The sequence below is a fragment of the Vidua macroura genome, chromosome 27, assembly GCF_024509145.1.
Source record: "Vidua macroura isolate BioBank_ID:100142 chromosome 27, ASM2450914v1, whole genome shotgun sequence".
Lineage (NCBI taxonomy): Eukaryota > Metazoa > Chordata > Aves > Passeriformes > Viduidae > Vidua > Vidua macroura.
The window spans coordinates 1,673,156-1,692,137 of record NC_071597.1 but is presented as its reverse complement, the minus strand read 5'-3'; the positions used below and the strand labels follow the sequence as shown (position 1 = coordinate 1,692,137).

Below are 18,982 nucleotides of genomic sequence, written 5' to 3'. Positions count from 1 at the left end.
ATTTAGCAGGCTCTGAAAGCCTCCTTTGTGCAGCAGGAGGAGCTGGTTCCTGCTGGGGAAGGCTGCAGGAGTTGTGTCCCCCTTGTGCAGCCCGGGCTGGGCCGACACGGAGACTTTGCCCCCGGGGTTTGCATCACAAGTGGGGCACAGCCTTGGCTCCTCTCTGAGGGGCCCACGGAGTCACAGGAGTGATCAGTTTGGAGAACACCTCCCAGATGGTCCAACCTGTGACGGATCCCCACCTTGTCACCCAGCCCCAGAGCACTGAGTGCCACGTCCAGGTGTTCCTTGGACGCCTCCAGGGATGGGGACTCCGATGTTTAAGAACCCCTTCTGTGAAAAAATTCCTCCTTATACCTAAGCCTGCCCTGGCCCAGCCTGAGGCCGTTCCCTCTCCTCCTGTCCCTGCTCCCTGGAGCACGGCCCGATCCCCCTGGCTGTCCCCTCCTGGCAGGAGCTGTGCAGAGCCACAAGGGCCCCCCTGAGCCTCCTTTTCTCCAGGCTGAGCCCCTTCCCAGCTCCCTCAGCTTCTGGGGCTCCAAACGCTTCCCAGCTCCATTCCCTTCCCTGTTCCAGCCCCTCAGTATCCTTTTAAAGTGAGGGGACCAGAACTGGACCCAGCACTTGGGGTGTGGCCTCACCAGTGCCTGGCACGGGGGGGGACAATCCCTGCCCTGACGTTTTGACAAGCCAGGTGCCATTGGCCTTGCTGCCCACCTGGGCTCACGTTCAGCTGCCTGTCAGCCAGCACCCCCAGCTCTTTTCCAGTGGGTCTCTTTCCCGGCCCGCAGTGCTGCGCGCCTGGATGTGCCCGAGGCGCAGGACTCGGCCGCTCCGGCCCCTCTGAGGGACCCAACATGGCGCCGGCTCCTTCCCCGCCGCTCGCGGGAGCTCCGGCCGTGACGTCACGCGAGCGCGCCCCGCGCGTCACGCGTCGGCGCGGTGACGTCACGCGCAGCGTCTCTCGCCGGTGAGCGGCGGCCGCAGCCTGAGGGGTCCGTGAGGGGCCTGAGGGGTCCGTGAGGGGCCCGGGGGCGGGAGGGCCCCGCACGGGTGAGAGGCTGCTCGGGGGGCCGCTGCTCTGGGGCGGGGGGGAGCTCCGGGCAGTCCTTGCCGGAGTTACCGCTGTCCTGGGACTGCCGGGCCCGCGGGGAGTTCGGGGGTGTCGGCGCTTTGTGGGGGTAGCGGGTGGTGCTTACCGGGGCTACCGCTCTCCGGGGCCGCCGGTAGGTGAGGGCCTCGGGCGTGAGGGCGGCTCGGTGCTCGCTGAGGGGTGACACGCCCCTGTGCCCGCAGGTGTGCCGCCCTTTCTGCTGCGCGTGCCCCACGGCGGCGGATCCATGTCTTTCCTTGTAAGTAAACCCGAGCGCATTAGGGTGAGTGTTGAAGACCTTCCAGCTTCCCTCGTGTCTCGGTAGAACGGGTCTTGCGCTTGTGCAGAGTGGCCGGGCCTGGAGAGCACAGGAAAACTGATTACAGGGTTGATAACAGGACGTGGGTCAGGGTTTAAAACCCTGCACTAAAGCCTTTATTGCTCACACATACACCTGTATCTCCTTGGGGTGCGGTGCAGAGGGACTCTAATGGGCTTTGCAGTGAAGAAAAAGGGCCAAAAAGCTGGTTCTTTTCAGTTCTTTAAGAAGTCCCCTCCTCACCTGTGTCACAGTTTATGGGGTTTTTTTCCCCCTTCACTTTGCTTGCAAAGCTAAACACAACAGCTTTGTTTGATTCTGCTTTTCAGCAGAAAAAGAGGAAGTTTCCAGCAGCAGAACCACTTCTGATGCATTCAGATGGTATTCTTACATACAAGTTTTGGGTCATCATCACCTAAAGGCTCCTTGGTGCTCTCCAGGACCAGCTTCCCGTGCACTGAACATCATCAGCTGTTTGTTAAACTCTTTTGCTAAGTAGCAAATTCTACCATGGGAGTGTTTGTGATAGATGATTTAACTTCGTGATCAACCCTCTGCAAGCTTAAAATCTCCTATTCTATTGTATTCTCTGTGTATATATATGTATATTATTTGAAGTGCAGCATTGGATAGTGGTAGAAACACTCCTCTGCACAACCTAATGCTTGCTGTGAATTTCAAACATGAATTCTGGAAGAGAACAACAGCTTTAGCATATTTATGTTCTAGGTTTGCATTCAGTCAATAGATATATAACCAAAATATTTGAATTCTCAAAGACACCACCTCTTTGTAAATAGTGAAAGCATTTTTTTTAAACCTCTTACACCTAAAAAGCCAACTTTTATTTGGCTGTATGATGGGGTTGTTGCATACTGATTGTTTTTGCTGTATGTGCATGTATAAAAACTTGTTTGAATGGATTAAATTGTATTAACTTTGTTGAAAGTGCATGTTGATTTGGAATAACAGCAGCACCTGTGGGGTTTCTGGGTACATGTAGTTTGCCCAGAAAGGGAATAATAATAATAATTTGTCCAAAATCAGGATGTCACTGGTGATGCAGCAAATCAATTTCAGACCACAGCAGAACCATTGAAGTTTGGGGTTTTTTTTTTTCTTGTGGGGAAGGGGAAGAGAAACCTTTCTCTAGATGGAATAACTGATTGCGTGGAGAAATTTTATTTCTTTCAGCGGTGGGTGTCTGAGAAGTTCATTGTTGAGGGATTAAGAGAGTTTGAGCTGTTTGGAGGTAAGTTTCCCTCTTGTTAAATGGCATTGCTAGAAATGTTTTATTTTAGCTGTAAAGCTTGGTAATTTGGTAGTAAAGATGTATCTTCTCACTTGTCAATCCAGGTATTCAAACTCCCTAAGCCCAGAAATGTAACGTGGAAGTGTCCAAGATGTAGCAAGTTATTTGGAAATCATTTCCATATTGATAACAGTTCTAAAATAGTTCTGCATTGCTTAGCATAGTCACTTTTTTTTTCTGTATGAAAAAGATGGATTTGGGGTTTGGGAAGGTTATTTATAATTTTCTGAGTAAAAATGGATTTTGAAACTGCTGATGGCTCCCCAGGAGCAGGAGCTGACAGGTTTGTGCTCTGCTTCTGCATAACAAAGTTGCCCACTGGGATGCAGAATTCCTGATCAATGACATGGAAAACAAACAGAGCATAAGGAATATGTCTAGATTTTGAGCTTCCATGGGGATTAAAGGAATTTTTACTACTTTAAATAATATTAGATAGCTTCTTCTCTATGTAAGAGTCATCTTTGAATGTGTTTATAATCATAGAATTGTTCAGGTTGGAAGGGACTTTTAAAGATCACCAAGTCCTACTCCCCTGCAATAAGGGACATGACAGAAGGTTAATACTTAGAGTTACAGTAAAAAAAAAAAAATTATCACCTTACATTTATGTCAAATATACAAACAGTAGCACTATGTGAATCTCTTTGATCCTCTACATGTACTGCAGGATGACCAGTGCTGCAATTTTGTGTGCAGATTAAATGTCTTTCTATAAAAAAATCATGTATATTTGATATTGAAAAGGGTCATCTAGGGTTATTTACTTAGTTTTCCAACTATATTTTAATGGGTATCTGTTGAACACAACATGGTGAACAATTAATTTCTTTACTCCAGAGCAGCCTCCGGGTGACTCTCGGAGAAAAGTAAGTGACTTGTGCAGGCTGTGGTGCTGTGGTTCATTGCATGGAGATTATTCCTTGTGGAAGTTTGATTTTTCTTTTTATCTTAGTTATATATCTCATCTCTATATTTAGCTCTACAAGTGTGGAAACAGGTTTCACCCTGGAGTGGAGATTTTGGTGTGTGGTTTTCAAACTATATGTGATAACTCAAAAATTTAAACTTAATCTCTTGGATTTCTATTTGTTTGTCATTCTCCTCCCCCCAGCCCCTTAAGGGTCTCTTTTTGAGGTGATTTAGTTCTGATCCTTCAGAGAAAGAAGGAAGAGTTTAGATTTATGGAACTTGTGAAAAGAGTTTGTTCTGCAGGCCCTGACTGCTCACTGTCTGGTTCATAATGAGCATGTAACACATCAAATATCATAATTAACAATAGAGTATCTTAATCTAAATGATTACCCACCTCCCCACACCACAGGTGTGCAGGTGTTGCTCTAGTTTAAGCTAATTACAAACACAAATTAAGCGTGGTTTGATCATAACTTTGTCAGTTCAAGCTGCTAATAATTGATTTTTGTGCCAGTGTCTGTAATTTACTGGCACAAACAAAGCTCAAAATAGGAGATGTAGATGGAATGTTTTATATAGAATTGAGTAAATTCACACCTTTTTTTTTAAATTGCTGAGTGTTAGACATGCTTGGCTGGAAGGAAATTGAGATTAGCATCTGTTTTGTTTTTTTTCCAAGGTTTTTTTTTGGGATTTAGACACATGCTGATTCTCATTTTGATCTTTTTACATCTAAATAAAAGCCTTTTTTTTTCCACCAGAGTTGTAGAGAAAGGCACATTATTTGGGGAGGGGGGGGTGGGAAGAAAATTTTTGTTGCTTATGCTGAAATGAGGTAGGGAGTGAGGAGATGGAGGGGAAGACAGCAGAACAAAAGTGATATTCCCTCTTCCTAACTCAGATGAATGTCATTTGGCAAATGCAGATCCTTGCAAGCATCCCATAAGTGATTGTGTTATGGCATTTATACCAGTAGTTGCCTTTCAAAGATTAATTTCCTTTAAATCTATCTCAAATTAAGCTGGACTCGGAAGCCAAAAGCCAGCTCTAAATGAATGTCATGCCATAAAACTGGTCATATGGGACTTCATTTTGCAGCTGCTTTTGACCATACACCAAAAATTGTCCTGTGTGAAACCACTGAGGAGCTTTTTTGCAGTACCTCATAAATGACATTTCAGTTAAACTTCCTTTTTTTAAACTGTTGTATGATGTTGATAAATTTCTGGTTGAGCTCCTTTTGCATTAACTCTTATTGGTCACTGCTAACATGAGGAGAGGTGAGTGAAGACCTCAGACTAGAAGACTTTTCAATAGGGAATTCACTGTATTTTTCCATTACTGCACAGCCTACACCATTAATGAGATTAAATTTATTTAATTCTTTGCATCTGTTTTGTTGGCTTATGCTCTTCCCTGGAGTGGACTTTAATAAAGCAAAGCACTTACGTGTTGCTCAGTGTCTCACCAGCTGTCACTGCTCCATGACTGCTTCCCAGCCCCCTGCTTCCATCTCCTTGGTGGTGCCTTTGTGCTTCAGAGGTTTCTATCTGCCTGTGTGTCTCTCCTGGCAGTCTTGCTGTTGACAGGACTGTGTGAAATTGCTGAAAGAAGTAATGAATGATAAAGCTGAGATCAGAATGGCCTCTTTAGCAGAGGTTTGAAATCCTGAGTGGAAAGCTGCTGCCCGTTCTGAGCCAAGAAACAGCACTGTAGTGTTCACTAAAGGAAAGGATCTGGGAATGCTGCTCCCAGGGGCTTTAGCTATGCTGAGATGGGACTGAGTTGTCTGTGCTGAAATTATACCAAAGCACCACAAACCTTAATTTTTGCCTTTTCCCTTAATGGAATATGCACCTACTTTAAAGGTAGGCAGCGTGCTCTTCAAAGCCAGTTGAAAAGGTGGAATTTGGGAAGTGTGGCTCTAATTTACTCCCAAAGTACACTTAGCACCCAGAGGTAATTCACAGCAAACTGCTGTCTGTGCTCTTTGCACTGCATTTACCCTGGGCTGAGGGTAGAACAGCAAGTTCCTTGTTTTTCAGCTGTCACTGTGTTGTTCCAATCTATCAGTGATGGAAATAAAGAGCAGAGTCTGCTGTCATGGTAGGAAAAGGCACAAACTTTTTCTGCTTCATGTACCATGAGAAAGGTCTGATAAAGGACATTTGCAGTTGATGAAGAATGAGGTGGAAAAATTGAGCTGGTGTTCCAAATGCCAGGAGGAGTTAATGTGCTGGAAATTGGAGATAACTAAAGACAGTTTTAGATACCACATAAATATTAATCCCCTTTAGGTCGCTCTCCTTGTGACTTTGGACATTTGAAGGAGTTGGAGGGTATAAAAGAACTTGCAAGAACATTGAAGTTTATCATCTGCAAAATCCTGCAGGGGAAGATTTCAGTGTATGTAAATAAGGCAGAAAGCTTTATGTCAGATGGAGTGAGGGAATGCTGCTTCCCTGTGTGGTCTGGGGGTGCTTTTTTCCCCTTTTTTTTTTTTATTCAGAAGCACTTATGCTTTGCAGTTTTTGCTTTCATTTGGAGCTTCTCTTTTCACCTGTCTGATTTTCTTCATCACTTGTACCATTCAGCTAAGCTGTGCTGGGCTTATCCCAGGTGAGCAGCTGAAAACCAGGAGCTGCAGCACCCACCAGGAACACCAACTGTTACAGTGCAGAGGAGGGCTAAGAACAGCTTCCCTTTGGCTCTGGCTCAGGCAACGGGCTGGTGGCACAGAAGTTTGTAATTATAAGAGAAAGGCAGTTACTGTAAAGCAGAGTTTAGGCTGTCCTGGGGAATAATAATTGGCTTTATCAAAATATTCCTGAATAAATTCTCACTTACAGTAATTAAAAATCTACTTGTTACGTGTTTTGTAACACAGATGTCTGGATCTTCTGAAATGAGGCATCTCCTGAGTTTCAATTGATAAATGACTATTTAAAATTGTTTTGACAGCAACTAAATCCTCTTCTGTATTCCTATTATTTTGAAGTGTATGATAATGAGGGGCAGATGATTTTTCCAGCAGGTGATCTTTATTTCCTTTGACCTGACTTCATTTTTTTTCCTCAGACAAATGAGGCGAGCTCCGAGTCGATAGCTTCTTCCCCTAAAAGGGACACCATGAGCAACTTCCTGCCAGACAGCAGCTGCTATGAGTTGCTCACTATCATAGGTAATTCTCAAGGGCTGGAGGATCAGAGTCTGCTTTGTAAAGAAAATAATTTCTGCAGATTTGTCCTTTTCTTGATTGATTGCTTATTTTTCATATTGGATGTCTGCATCTTTGATTTTAAAATCATTTGAGTAAAAAATGAGATGCCAGTCGTAAAGGTTTTCACCTGAGAGGGACATGTAGTGGGTCAGTGATGCTGGGGGTGCAGTACAGTCAGCAGAAGCAGTCTGAAACCTGTCCTTGGTGCTCCTAATCACTTGCCTCAGTCCTGAATTTGAAGGACAGGATAATTCTACTGGTTAGGAGGATTCCTCTCAGTGAGATACATGCCAAGGAAGGTGGTATCTGATGGAACAATTGCTCTTTTTTACAAGGTCAAAAGTGGTTTCAGTGAGTGAGGGTAAAGATTATTGAAGGGTCAGGGGCCAGAGGAGTTCTCTCAGTGCTTCCAAAAGCATTACTGAAGCTTTCATGCTTTCTGTTTCAGGCAGAGGCTTTGAAGACTTGATGGTTGTGAACCTGGCCAGGTATAAACCCACAGGAGAGTATGTCACAGTCAGAAGAGTGAACTTGGAGGCCTGCACAAATGAAATGGTCACATTCTTGCAGGTAATACCACTCAACATGCAAGCTTAGAAGAGGACAGACAGCGAGAGCAGTGCCTATCAATACTGCAGTCATGTTTCTGCATTTACTAAATTTAACCAAAATATCTTTTCTTTTAGGGGGAACTTCATGTTTCCAAGCTCTTCAACCACCCTAACATCGTGCCATACAAAGCAACTTTCATAGCTGACAATGAGCTGTGGGTAGTGACTTCTTTCATGGCCTATGGTGAGTGGAGAGGGGGTGCCTTTTTCTGACCCTCATGTTCTGTGAAATGAAATTGAAGGGCTGAGGTGTCCTTGGGGCTTTTGCTCTGACAGGTGGTGTTTTGTTTCTTTCTAGGTTCTGCAAAAGATTTAATCTGTACCCATTTTACGGATGGGATGACTGAATTGGCCATTGCTTACATTCTTCAAGGTGTCTTGAAAGCACTTGACTACATCCACCATATGGGCTACGTGCACAGGTATTGAAAAATACATTGGTCGTTTTCCTTCTGGTGGAAGTTCTTGGAAATAATACTCAGAGTAGAGCAGAGGATGAATCAGGAGACACAGAACAACGTTAAATTTTGTATTGCTTTGCTGTTTGAGCAAATCAGTTTGATACTCGTGGGAAGTGACATCACTGATCTTACTAAGCTGCACGAAAATGTTGTTGTGGAACAAACTTATCCCAAAGACCACTGTGTATCTAAAATCACAATCCATAACATTTAGTCCTACATTTCTCCTTGCCACAGAAACATTCTTTGTGAACTTGCAAAGGTGAGTAATAGAATCCTGTTAATTGATTTTGCCCAGCATCCAAAGATGGTTGTTAGGAGTCTCAGCCTCCTGGTAGGAAGCCGATCAGTTATTGTCCTGTGCATTGAGCTGTTTAGTAAAGGCCAGGGAACCTGACTGTTTTTTCCCTTTTTTCCCCAGGAGTGTTAAAGCCAGCCATATCCTGATCTCTGTAGATGGGAAGGTGTACCTCTCTGGCCTACGGAGTAACCTGAGCATGATCAACCATGGGCAACGACTCAAAGTTGTTCATGACTTTCCCAAATACAGCATCAAAGTGCTGCCTTGGCTCAGTCCTGAGGTTTTGCAGCAGGTGAAGAAACTGCTTGTGTTTAGTGATGTGTTGTAGCTGTATAATTTTGTGAGCTCTTAGGGCAAGTTGATATCATTTATCATTCTCTGAGAGAACCTGCAGAGTTGCTTTCTTGTGATGAGCTCTAGTCCTTTTTTCTCTTCTTTTTATCTTAAAACCAGTAACCCCTAGCAAGGGTGAGGGTACATGAATGCAAGGAGAAAGAAGGGGAGAGGCTAAAGGAAACAGATTTGCCGTGAATGCAGGGCAAGTGGGTAGAATTTGATCTAGTTGACTCAACAGTTTAATTGTAGGCACCTCTACAGGTTGTCTCATCAACAAAGTGTTACATCAGATGCAAGTTACCCAGGGCAGAGGCCATCCCTACAGGCTGGCTGATTTCAGTTACATACATGTTGCCTTTAACTGTGTGTTTTAACAAACCAAAAAACCCTCACCACAATAAACCTGTGTATCTGTGGCTTGTGCTGTTCCTGTTCTAATCATCTGGGTTTGTTGACTTGCAGTCAAAGTCATGAGTATTGCCCATTCAATCACATCCAAGTCCCTGAAGTTAATTTTCCTTTTCACATAGAATCTGCAGGGTTACGATGCAAAATCTGACATTTACAGCGTGGGGATAACGGCCTGTGAGCTGGCAAATGGACACGTCCCATTTAAAGACATGCCTTCTACTCAGGTAAGGTTTGCAAGCTCCTTTCTCATCCTTCATCTGGCACCTAGAACTGCGCTGGGATATGAGCACAGATATGAGCACCTGCCTGCATGAATGGGAAACCTTAACTGTGCTGTTGCTTGTGCCCCTGCTCTTCCAGATGCTCTTGGAAAAGCTGAATGGAACTGTTCCCTGCCTGCTCGACACCACCACAATTCCTGCTGACGAGCTGACCATGAAGACGTCCCGCTCCAGCGCGAACTACGGGATGGGGGAGAGCACGGCCGTGAGCAACGTGCGCGCGGCCAACGGGGAGCCAGCCCTGCACCCCTACCTCCGCACCTTCTCCACCTACTTCCACAACTTTGTGGAGCAGTGCCTCCAGAGGAACCCCGATTTCAGGTAAAGCCAGGTGAAGGCTGCTCTCCCCACCTGTGCTGTTCTAAGGCTGGTTAAACTGTGGGAGTTAGCAGATATTGTTTACAGTTTTCTTTCCAAAAGTGTAGTGGAGTGAGGATGTGCCCTATCTGTTGAGGAGAGCAGTCCAACTGTGTAGAACAAGCAGTGTTAACACTTTGAGCTCTTCCTATATGAGAGCCTGAGGAATTCCTTTGCAGCCTTCCGTGGAGGATGAGTGGTGCTGCACATCAGGAAAATAAACAACTTGTATTTCTGGCCCAGTTTCCATCACTGCAAATGGCTGCTCTTCAGCCAGCAGAGAGCAATGATGGGAAGTGATCAAAGCTGCATTTTTTTTTTTTTTGTAGTGAGGGCAGTCTGTAGCCATGACAGACTTTTCAGGGGTGCCCCACTGCTCAGGTAACGTCCTTGGCCACATGTAGGGGGTGCAAGTATGTAACTTATAGAAGAAGGAGGTTGAACTCCTTGCATAAAATATTACATGATTGTAAATGCTTAATAAGCAGTGCTACTGCTGAAAATAGGGAGATACCCAACAGCTGAGAAATGGGAGAGGCAAGAAGGACCCTGGTATTTTCTTATTCCCACTACCTGACTTCAAGCACTGACTCATGTTCTTGTGTGCTTCCCTCATTCTACCTCCCTTCCACAGGCCAAGTGCAGGCACTCTGCTCAGTCACCCCTTTTTTAAGCAGGTAAGGAACTAATTTATCTACAGGTAAAGCACAGTGCTTTGCTTTGTCTTGCTGTGAGGGTGGGGATGTTGAGTTGCTGAATTTTCTGTGATCGGGAAGATTAAGTCAGTTTTTGGATTATTTGTAGTGCAGTGTGGTGATTGTCACATCGGGGGAGATGCTTAGGCTGTTCTTGAAACATCTAAGAGAGGTTTTAAATCTGCCTATTCTGGGAGCCACAACAGCTCTTCCCCTGCAGGCTGCTGAGTTCTGGGGCGAGGCAGTTCTAACCTGCTCCTTAAGGAGACCAAAGGGTGCCCCGTGTGTTTCCTGCCTGCTGTTTCTGCCTGCAGTGCTGGGTGTGGAGCAGCACCTGAGCAGCCCCGTGTGCTCATTCTGTCCTTCCCGTGCAGATCAAGCGCCGTGCTTCCGAAGCACTCCCTGAACTTCTGCGCCCTGTCACCCCCATCACCAATTTGGAAGGGACACTGCCACAGGATCCCAGTGGCATTTTTGGGTTGGTATCAAATCTGGAGCAGCTGGATGTGGATGACTGGGAATTCTAGAGAAACAGGGACTACACTGAGGAGCTTTCTGGACATTGTAATTTATTGGTCCTGTTTATAAAAGCTGATGAATGTTACACACAGAAGAGTTTACAGGTCCTTGGGAAGGAACTTCAACTGCCTGTTTACTTAAGAAGTAGCCTGGATACAAACGGACAGACCTGAGCTAGAAAAGGATCAACCCAAGGAGCTGTGGAGTATTCCAGAAGGTGCAGTGCCCAGAGCCCCATTCTTCCAGCTGAGCTCTGGTAGAGCACTCGAGGGTGTTGAGTGAGTCTGTGTAGTTATGGTCTCTATTTATGTGTTTCTAAAAATCACTGGCTTCCTCACAGTTGAGGCTGCATGTCCCTGCCCTCTTTGTTTTTTTCTCTTTTAAGGGTGCCTTAGAGTTGAGGGGAGGTGGGCAGCTTTTAGTTTTGGGCATTCTCTTAGAACACAGTCAAGTTCCTGTGACAGTGTTGTCACAGGGCAAGTTTTAAGGGGGGGAAAAAAGGGATTATATTCTTAGTTACTGCTTTGTGATGAAAAACAGGAGATCAAAGACAAGCTGATGCCATTCCAGGCACTGCTGCTGCACTGGGCATTCCTCTGCAGCACTGGATTCTTCCAGTCTGGAGAGGGCTTTTGAAGACTTCTCACTCAATGCTGAGCACTCTGCTCCAGGTCAGACAGGGCCTTCCAGCCTCCCCTTCCAGCTTCCTGGGTCACCAGAGCAGTGTGGATGCCTGGACAATGTACCAGCTTTTTTATCCCCTTCCAGTTGAACTTCATGTTAGCTGGGCTGGTTTCACAGCACGAAACACTCTTACCTGCCTGTTCTCAGTGACTTACCCTGGCACAGAGGAAAAGTAAATTGATTTTCATGCTGATCCTCTTGCTCACAACTCCTGTACAGAATTGAACTTTAACCTTTCCATTACCATTGCTGTTCTGCCTTCCCTCACTGACAGGTAAAAGCTGCTCACGTGGCTCCCTGTGATTCATGGCTGTGTGACTCTGCCCTGCTGCTGTGGCAGCTCTCCCCCATTCCGTGGTGTTTGGTTTATTTGGAGGTGTATTTAAGGCTTTTAGTTTGACTTTTTTTTTCCAAGGACCATGGTGCTGAAGGTCATCTGCTCTTTACTGAAGCACTGAGAATCCTTGTATAGGTGCAGTTGATGGGAGTAGTGGTGCTGGCAACAGGTCCTCCTTGTGTTTATAAACTGTACTTGAACCCAGATAAAGTTTGTTACCCTAGTTTTTTTTCCAAAACAAATAAAATATTTCTGAAGTTGTTTTTTAAGTCTGCTGTTTGTGCAGGATGATGGAGTGAATCACAGAGGGTGACAGGCTGGCTGTGCATGCTTGCTTTTACCTTAGTTTTGTACAGCTCACCAGTTTATGGCAGCTGCCTTCATGCTTCAGAAACATACATCCACTAAACCAACAAGCTGCAAACACCTGCACCTGCTCTTTTCTAAAGTTTCAGTAAAATTCTCCCAGTTGCAGGAGTGTTTGTTAAGGCCAGGCCCAGTTCTACTTCCTCCCTGTGATCAGGTTTGGCTCCTGATTTAATCTGTTAGTAAGAAGATATTAATTTCCTGGCTTGTTATGAAGTCTTACAAACAGGGCTGATTCAAAAGGTATGCAGCCCACTGAAGTTCTGTCCCTATCTTGAGTTCTAGGAACCAAGACAGGAGGGAATAAATGCCCAGTAACTGCAGTGCTCCAGCCTTGCTTTCCCATGAATTAGCATTTTTAGGGTGAAGGATGAACTTAATGCAAGCTTGAATTTCTCATCCCTGCCCATGCCTCCAGTTTGCTCCATGCTCAAAGACTGGGGGCTTAAATTAACTTTGTTCCCTGCGTGCACACTTAGGAGTGAAAGGGCAGCACCGTGGTCAGAAGCAGCAATTACAAAGTAACTGAACATTCACCCTCCTTCCCCGGCTGCACTCAGGGGTTCTGGGGGTAGCAGATGGCTCACTCAGCCCTTGAGTCTTACCTGTCCTGCCTTGTGTCCCCACAGGGCAGCAAAGACAGAGTCCAGCACAGGTGGACACAGTTCAGTAGCTGCTGGTTGGATACAGAATCCCTGGCTACAGCTGGTAGCTTTTTTTTTCTCCTACAAAAGCTTTATTCAGTTATGTACAAAATGTGTTCTGCTACCGTGGATCCTCTTCTCGGTCTGACTGTTGCTCCTCTTCTTCCTCCCCTTTGTGTTTTTCCAGTTTCGCCATGAGCTCTGAAAAACAGAAAAGTCACGATGAGGCTCTGGGTGCAGGGGCTGCCCCACCCCAGAGCCAGGGGCCCAGGTCCTGTGAACACCCAGGACCAGGGCAGCTACCAAAAATCCCTTGCCTACAGAGGCTCTGCTTGGAGCCACTCCTGTTTGCTGAGTCCAGGCAGGAGCTGTTACAGTCATTCCCTCAGCACTACTGACCACACAAGCTGCTGCCTCTGCTCCCATGGCACAACGCCCTTCCCTCTCCAGTCACTCCCCAGGTTCCCCACAGGGCAAGCACAGATGCTCATGTTGCTCATGATTCAGCATTTTCTGACACTAAGTGAGCTCTGCTGGCAGCCAAGAACTGTGAACTGCAGCTCAGGGCCAGGCCCAGCACCAGGAAGCTCCAGCAGGAGCTGGTGCCTTTGCTGCTCAGGTGCTCCCCCAGAAGCCCCTCTCCCCAGGTGCCCATTACCTTTTGCAGGGTTGAAGACCCCATTGGTTTGCTTGTCACAGACGTAGCAGCGCTGGGATTTGCGATAGTGCTGCAGGGCACAGCTCTCACAGAAGTAGTGCCGACACCTGTATGGAGACATGGAGGTTGCTGCAAGCCCCCAGACACAGCCACTGTGTCCTAGAGTCAGAACCTACTGCCTGCTGGTCACAGGAACATCAAGGTTGAGAATGACCTCCACGATCGAGTCCAGCCTTTGACCAACACCACCTTGTCACCCAAGCCAGAGCACTGAGTGCCATGTCCAGCTGTTCCTTGTTCCCCAGGGATGGGGACTCTACCAGCTCCCTGGGCAGCCCTTTCCACTGCCTGACAACTCTCTCTGCGGTCCCCAGGGGAGGCGAAAGTGAGCTGCAGGCACAGCTTCCTCTGCATCCCTGTCCCTGTGGAAGGTGTTTCAGCATTGTTTCACTGGTGTGCAGCGACAGCAGAGAGCCACCAGTGAGCTCTTCCAGACACAGGACAGCATTCAGAGTGAGAAAGAGCTGCCCTCAGCCTCCTCCTCATCCTTGCCAAGCTCCAGCTTCCCCATGCTCACTGCTCAGGCACTGCAGCTGCCATTCAGTGTCCAGGAAAACAAAATCTCAAGGTTAAGGGGGAAAGATGAGGCAATGAGGCAGCATTCGTGGAAATCTAAAAATTGCTTGAATAAGTGTTTGAGATCTCTTCCGAGGGGATGCTCCAGATGCAGCTATGAGACTCCCTGGCTCTCACAGGATTCCCCCTCCCACCAGAAAGCCAGGGCAGACAACAAGCAGGTTCCACCCACAGCCCGTGGGCTGGGTTTGTCTTTGCCTCAATAGTGAATGAATGACTCGTGAGCTGCATCGACAGCACACGTGCTGCTCATGCCAAACAACCACTTACTTGGTGACCACGGGGTTCTTGAAGGAACCTCTGCAGATGAAGCATTTGAAAGGCATGTCCTCCTCATCACTGCTCACCTCGTAGTTTTCGTCGTCTGCAGCAGAGAAAGTAAACCAGAGTGGAGTGAGGAGAGGCCAGGCCAGCCCACGTATGGGGCACAAAATAAATAAGGGGAGAGCACAGCAGGTGGGATTCAATCTCTGCTGGAAACAATGGAGCTCTGGCATCTGGGTGTTGCTGATGTCAGTAACACGTGTGGGACTGTGCTATAATTAGGGCTAATGAGCCAGCAGGCCTGTTGCTCATCTCAGGAGAAAATTCTTTTCTACTTCACCCACTCACTGCTATAAAGAGAAACATCCTCCAGCTCTCTCCTGTTTTTTAGACTTTCTTCCAAACCAGCTGCCACCAAGTTCTGGCTCCAGCTGAGCAGAGAATAGCCCCCGTTTGCACAGCAGTGCTCATGAGCCTTGGGCCACAGCTCTGGAATGAGTGACAAATGACATTCCACCTCCTGGGCATCAGGGGGACAGACGGCCCCATCTCCCCAGCTGCACACAGCTCGCTGCTGGGACCCACACAGCAGTGCTCTCCTTCACAGAGAGCCAGGGGATATGTGAAAGCAGCAGCTCTGCTCAGCACTGTCAGTGCCTCCTGGCCCTCAGCTCGTCCTGCAGCAGGAGTTGCAGGGCTTTGAACAGAGTCCTGTGAGGGCACAGGGGCCGTACCATTGACGCCGTAGCGGCCCTCGTCCAGCTCCCGTTCGATCTGCCAGCCGTGCTTGTAGTCCGAGCGGTCATGCAGGAACTTGCAGCTGTCTGAGCAGCACAAAGAAAGAGAAAATGAGAGATGGGCTGCAAGGGCAGAGTGTTACCAGGACACCTAATTCCAGGGTAGCCTGAGCTTTGCCCAGCAGGAGAAATCTGATTGCTCCTTCTCCAGGGCAGCACTAAGCTCCTGGAGCAGGTACAGGATCCCTCCGTGCTGACAGGCTGTGAGTAACATCCTCCCTGTGCCACAGGGACAGTTCCAGCAGTTAAGCACATGGGAGGTGGGACAAAGAAGAGGAAAACCCATCCCTCACATGGTCTCAGTGCACACAATACCTGTAAGAATGTGGGTCACTGGAACATCCCAGGGGTCCCTTCCAGGACTCCTATAACCACTAATTAGAGGCCCTGGGCTTTCAGAAGGGATAGCACGCATGACAACCTTACACAAACAGCTCTGCACAGAAGGGTCTGTGGCTCAGCACCCCAAACACGGGGTCACAGCTGGACTGGATCCCTTGGCATGCCTGGTGCTCAGCTGCAGGCACGAGGCACTCACCCCCGAAGCCGCAGAAGCCGGTCTCCTTGTAGTCCTTGCAGATGTCGGGCTGGTAGTCCCAGCGCACCGTGGCCCGCAGGTGCTCCGGAGCACGGATGGGGCCTTTCCTGAAAGGGGGGCAGAGGCTCAGCCTGGCTCCAAAGTGGCCCTGGAGCAGCACCACACACCACACTGGTCAGGCAGAAACTGGCAGTGACAGCAGAGTTCCAGCCCCAAACACTGCCTTTGGGATAGTGCGTGAGCTCCTCTGCGGTCACAGACCCTGAGGCTCATCCCAACTCACCTCACCATTCCTGAGGAGGCATTTCCCATCGATGTGTCCTTGGGCTTCACATACTTCTGGTAGTTGTTAATGCCACGGTAAATTTTATCGTCTTCCTTTCCTCTCAGCTCCTAGGAAAGCAAGAAGAGATGATTAAGGATCAGGAGAGCTTCAGGACATGAATTAATTGGTACCACTCTGACACCAGTTTTCCTTCCCACCTTGCCTTCCTTAACACCAAGATGCCAATAAAGCCACAAAACTCCCCTGTTTGCAAAGGTTATACTCCTGGCTCCTTGAACTTCTAGGGAAGATGAGACTCTAACTCTTCTTGGTGTGGAGAAGAGGATGAGCAAAGCACAGGCTCTCCTGCTGCAGAGCACGAGTCCCTGAGGAGCAAGGCTGACTCACCTCCTGGATTTTCTGGCTGCGCTCAAAGATGGCCTGGGCATCCTTCTCCTTCTCTGTGTCCAGTTCGTACACTGCTGTGGCTCCCATGTCTTCTGGGCCTACAGGTTTCTGAAAAGCAAGGAAAACTTGTGGCAAGAGAGGAGGGAACACCTGGATAAGACAGCTCCTGTCTACCTGAGGGTTGTCACAGAGCAAGAACTGAACACATCTGCTTTATCCCTTGGCATTTCCTAGGGAGAATTCACCTCAGGCTCCAGCCTAGTGTGTGCAGAGGCCAGAGTGCTAATTCCTCATTGCTCCCAAATTTTAGCCTGCAGTCAGGGAACACTTGTTTTACTCCTTCACACTCAGCCCCAGCTCAGCTGGAAGCCCCACTCAGTTCACCCATGTCACCCAGTTCAGGTGGGTGTCAGTTCACCCAACACCTCCTGCCCACACACAGGATGTTACTGAGCTTCTGACCCAGCTGGGGATGGCCAAAATTCAGTTTCAACACAGTGATCTGATTTAGATTCCTCTTTAATGGACTGAACAGATACCTATTCCTAACTTTTATCACATCTTCGAGAACAGCTGCACAGAAACCAGAGAATAATTACAGCCAGCCTCAATTAGATACAAATCCAACTTAGGTGCCAAAAGCTTGCCGAGTGCCAAAGCTGTCACCTCCTCCCATCCCCTTCTCTCCAGAAGGTTGGGCTGTTGCAGTGTGATTTCATGGTTTACCCCCAAACCCAGGGTTTCTCCCCTGAAGATTTTCTCCCAGGTGTGTCAATCACTCCTCCTTTCCCCACCCTGACCCCTGCCCAGCACTGTCTGTCACTCCTGGAATTCCAGAAAGGGCATCGAGTGACTGGGCAGATTCAAAAGATGCCCTCTACTCCCGGGGGGCACTGGGCCATCCAGGTGTCCTTTGTCCCTTGAGACCTCCCCTCCCGTACCTGGTTGGTGGGATCCCTACCCGCCAGCTAGCCAAAAGTGTCTCTGGGGTGAAACACCACAGTGGCCACTGTTTGGTTCAGCCACAGGGGCCAGACAAGCCAAGGCACATCCCGTCCTCAATACTGGTAATGCCAATATTGGGCAAACCAAACACTGCCTGCCTTGGGAGCAGCCAAAGATGGTCTAGCACTGAAAACACAAACCCAGCAGTTGAGCCAACCTGATCCAACAGCTCCCTCTCCTGAAAAATCTGTGCAGTGTTGGGCAAGTCCAGTGGCATCCTGGCGTTTTAACTCCCACCTCTAAAAGGGAAAGGCCAACCTTTGATGGCCTCCCCGGGGAGGGAGGGACCATCAGAGCAAACCCAGCACAAGGTGCTTGCCTGTTGAGCCGTGACAGGGAGGTGCATCAATAGGAAAGAACGTGCAATCCCATGTTCAGAGTGGCAGATTCTGTCTCTGAGGGGTGGGATCCCCAGCCCCACGTGAGCTGACACCCCAGGCCCCCTGCTGCCCGTCCTTACCGCCGACCTGGTGGATTTGTAGGTGACCCCGATCTCCTTGGCAGGATCCTCGTCCTCGCTGCTGCTCGGCGCGTACTCCGGCCTCTCCCTCGTGCAGCGCCTGGTCTGGGGGGGCACAGCAGGGACGGGGGAGGAAAGGCTCCAGCGCTGTCCCGGCTGAGCCTGGCAGGCCCCCGCAGGCCCCAGGGATGGAGCAGGTGCTCCCTCGGAGCTCTCTTACCTTCTGGATCATGGGGTTGGGGGTGTCCCGCCGCCGCTCCTTGCGCACCACGGTGCTGCCCTCCTCCCCACTGCTCTCTGCGGGGAAAGCCCGGCGTGAGGGGCACGGCCCAGGCCTGAGGCAGCCCCTGCCCCCGGCGGCAGACCCAGCAATCCCACCCTGGGAGCGCTGTCCAAAGGCTCCCGGAGCTCGGGCAGCCTTGGGGCCGGGACCGTTCCCTGGGAGCCTGGGCAGTGTCCGACCACCTTCCAGGGGAAGAGCCTTCTCCTAATACCCAGCCGAAACCCGCCGTGGCACACCCGCGGGGGTCCTTCACGCCCTCCGCCGCACGCACACGGGCTGGGGAGGGCGGCCAAGCCCCGCCGCGGGCAGCGCTGAGGGCGGCACCAGGCCCTCCCTCGCCTCCCCGCCGCGCCGCACCGCACCGGCTCGGCTCCCCGCACCGCCCGGGTCCCCCCCAGCCCTCACCCCGCTCCTGGTCGCTGCCGGGCCGTTTTCGCCGGCCGCTGCCCGCGGCTCGGACCCGCTTCTTGAACACAAAGCTGCAGACGCCGCTCTCCTCCGCCATGCTGTGCCGCCGAGACCGCGGCGCTGGGTAGAGCGGCGCCGGAGCGGCCGGCGCGGGCAGCGCCCCCTGCGGGCGCGGAGGACTCAGCGCCCCGGGCGGGCCCGGGGGTCCCGGGGATGCTCCTCTGTGCCCGCGGCCCGCGGAGCCCGGCCCCGAGCCCGCTGCTGCACGGCCCGCGATGTCCGCACGGCCCGCGATGTCCGCACGGCCCCTGGTGTCCGCACAGCCCCTGCTGTCTGCACAGCCCGCGATGTCCGCACGGCCCGCGATGTCCGCACGGCCCCTGGTGTCCGCACAGCCC

General features: G+C 49.5%; 2 protein-coding genes across 10 annotated transcripts; one reads left to right on the top strand and one right to left on the bottom strand.

Moving 5' to 3' along the window:
* The first annotated feature begins 926 nt into the window (after positions 1-926).
* STRADA (STE20 related adaptor alpha) lies at positions 927-12,121 on the top strand. 9 transcript variants are annotated; one of them, XM_054000060.1, is made up of 13 exons: positions 927-995; positions 1,297-1,376; positions 2,607-2,664; positions 3,565-3,593; positions 6,718-6,820; positions 7,308-7,429; positions 7,546-7,654; positions 7,769-7,892; positions 8,353-8,524; positions 9,099-9,203; positions 9,340-9,581; positions 10,252-10,294; positions 10,687-12,121. In XM_054000060.1, the coding sequence occupies exons 2-13, from the start codon at positions 1,341-1,343 to the stop codon at positions 10,837-10,839; spliced, it is 1,296 nt and encodes a 431-aa protein (XP_053856035.1). In that variant the 5' UTR covers positions 927-995; positions 1,297-1,340; the 3' UTR covers positions 10,840-12,121. The 9 variants fall into 9 exon arrangements, with proteins under 9 accessions (XP_053856035.1, XP_053856038.1, XP_053856039.1 ...); XM_054000063.1 differs by having other exon boundaries at positions 953-970; XM_054000064.1 differs by having other exon boundaries at positions 977-995; positions 1,297-1,352.
* On the bottom strand, positions 4,860-18,694 carry LOC128819756 (E3 ubiquitin-protein ligase RNF113A-like). The gene is made up of 11 exons (XM_054000077.1): positions 18,582-18,694; positions 18,114-18,190; positions 17,894-17,998; positions 16,429-16,536; positions 16,039-16,148; positions 15,756-15,862; positions 15,155-15,244; positions 14,427-14,520; positions 13,521-13,627; positions 12,824-13,063; positions 4,860-5,243 (listed from the first exon to the last, which is right to left on the bottom strand). The coding sequence occupies exons 1-10, from the start codon at positions 18,679-18,681 to the stop codon at positions 12,984-12,986; spliced, it is 978 nt and encodes a 325-aa protein (XP_053856052.1). The 5' UTR covers positions 18,682-18,694; the 3' UTR covers positions 4,860-5,243; positions 12,824-12,983.
* Positions 18,695-18,982: the final 288 nt, after the last annotated feature.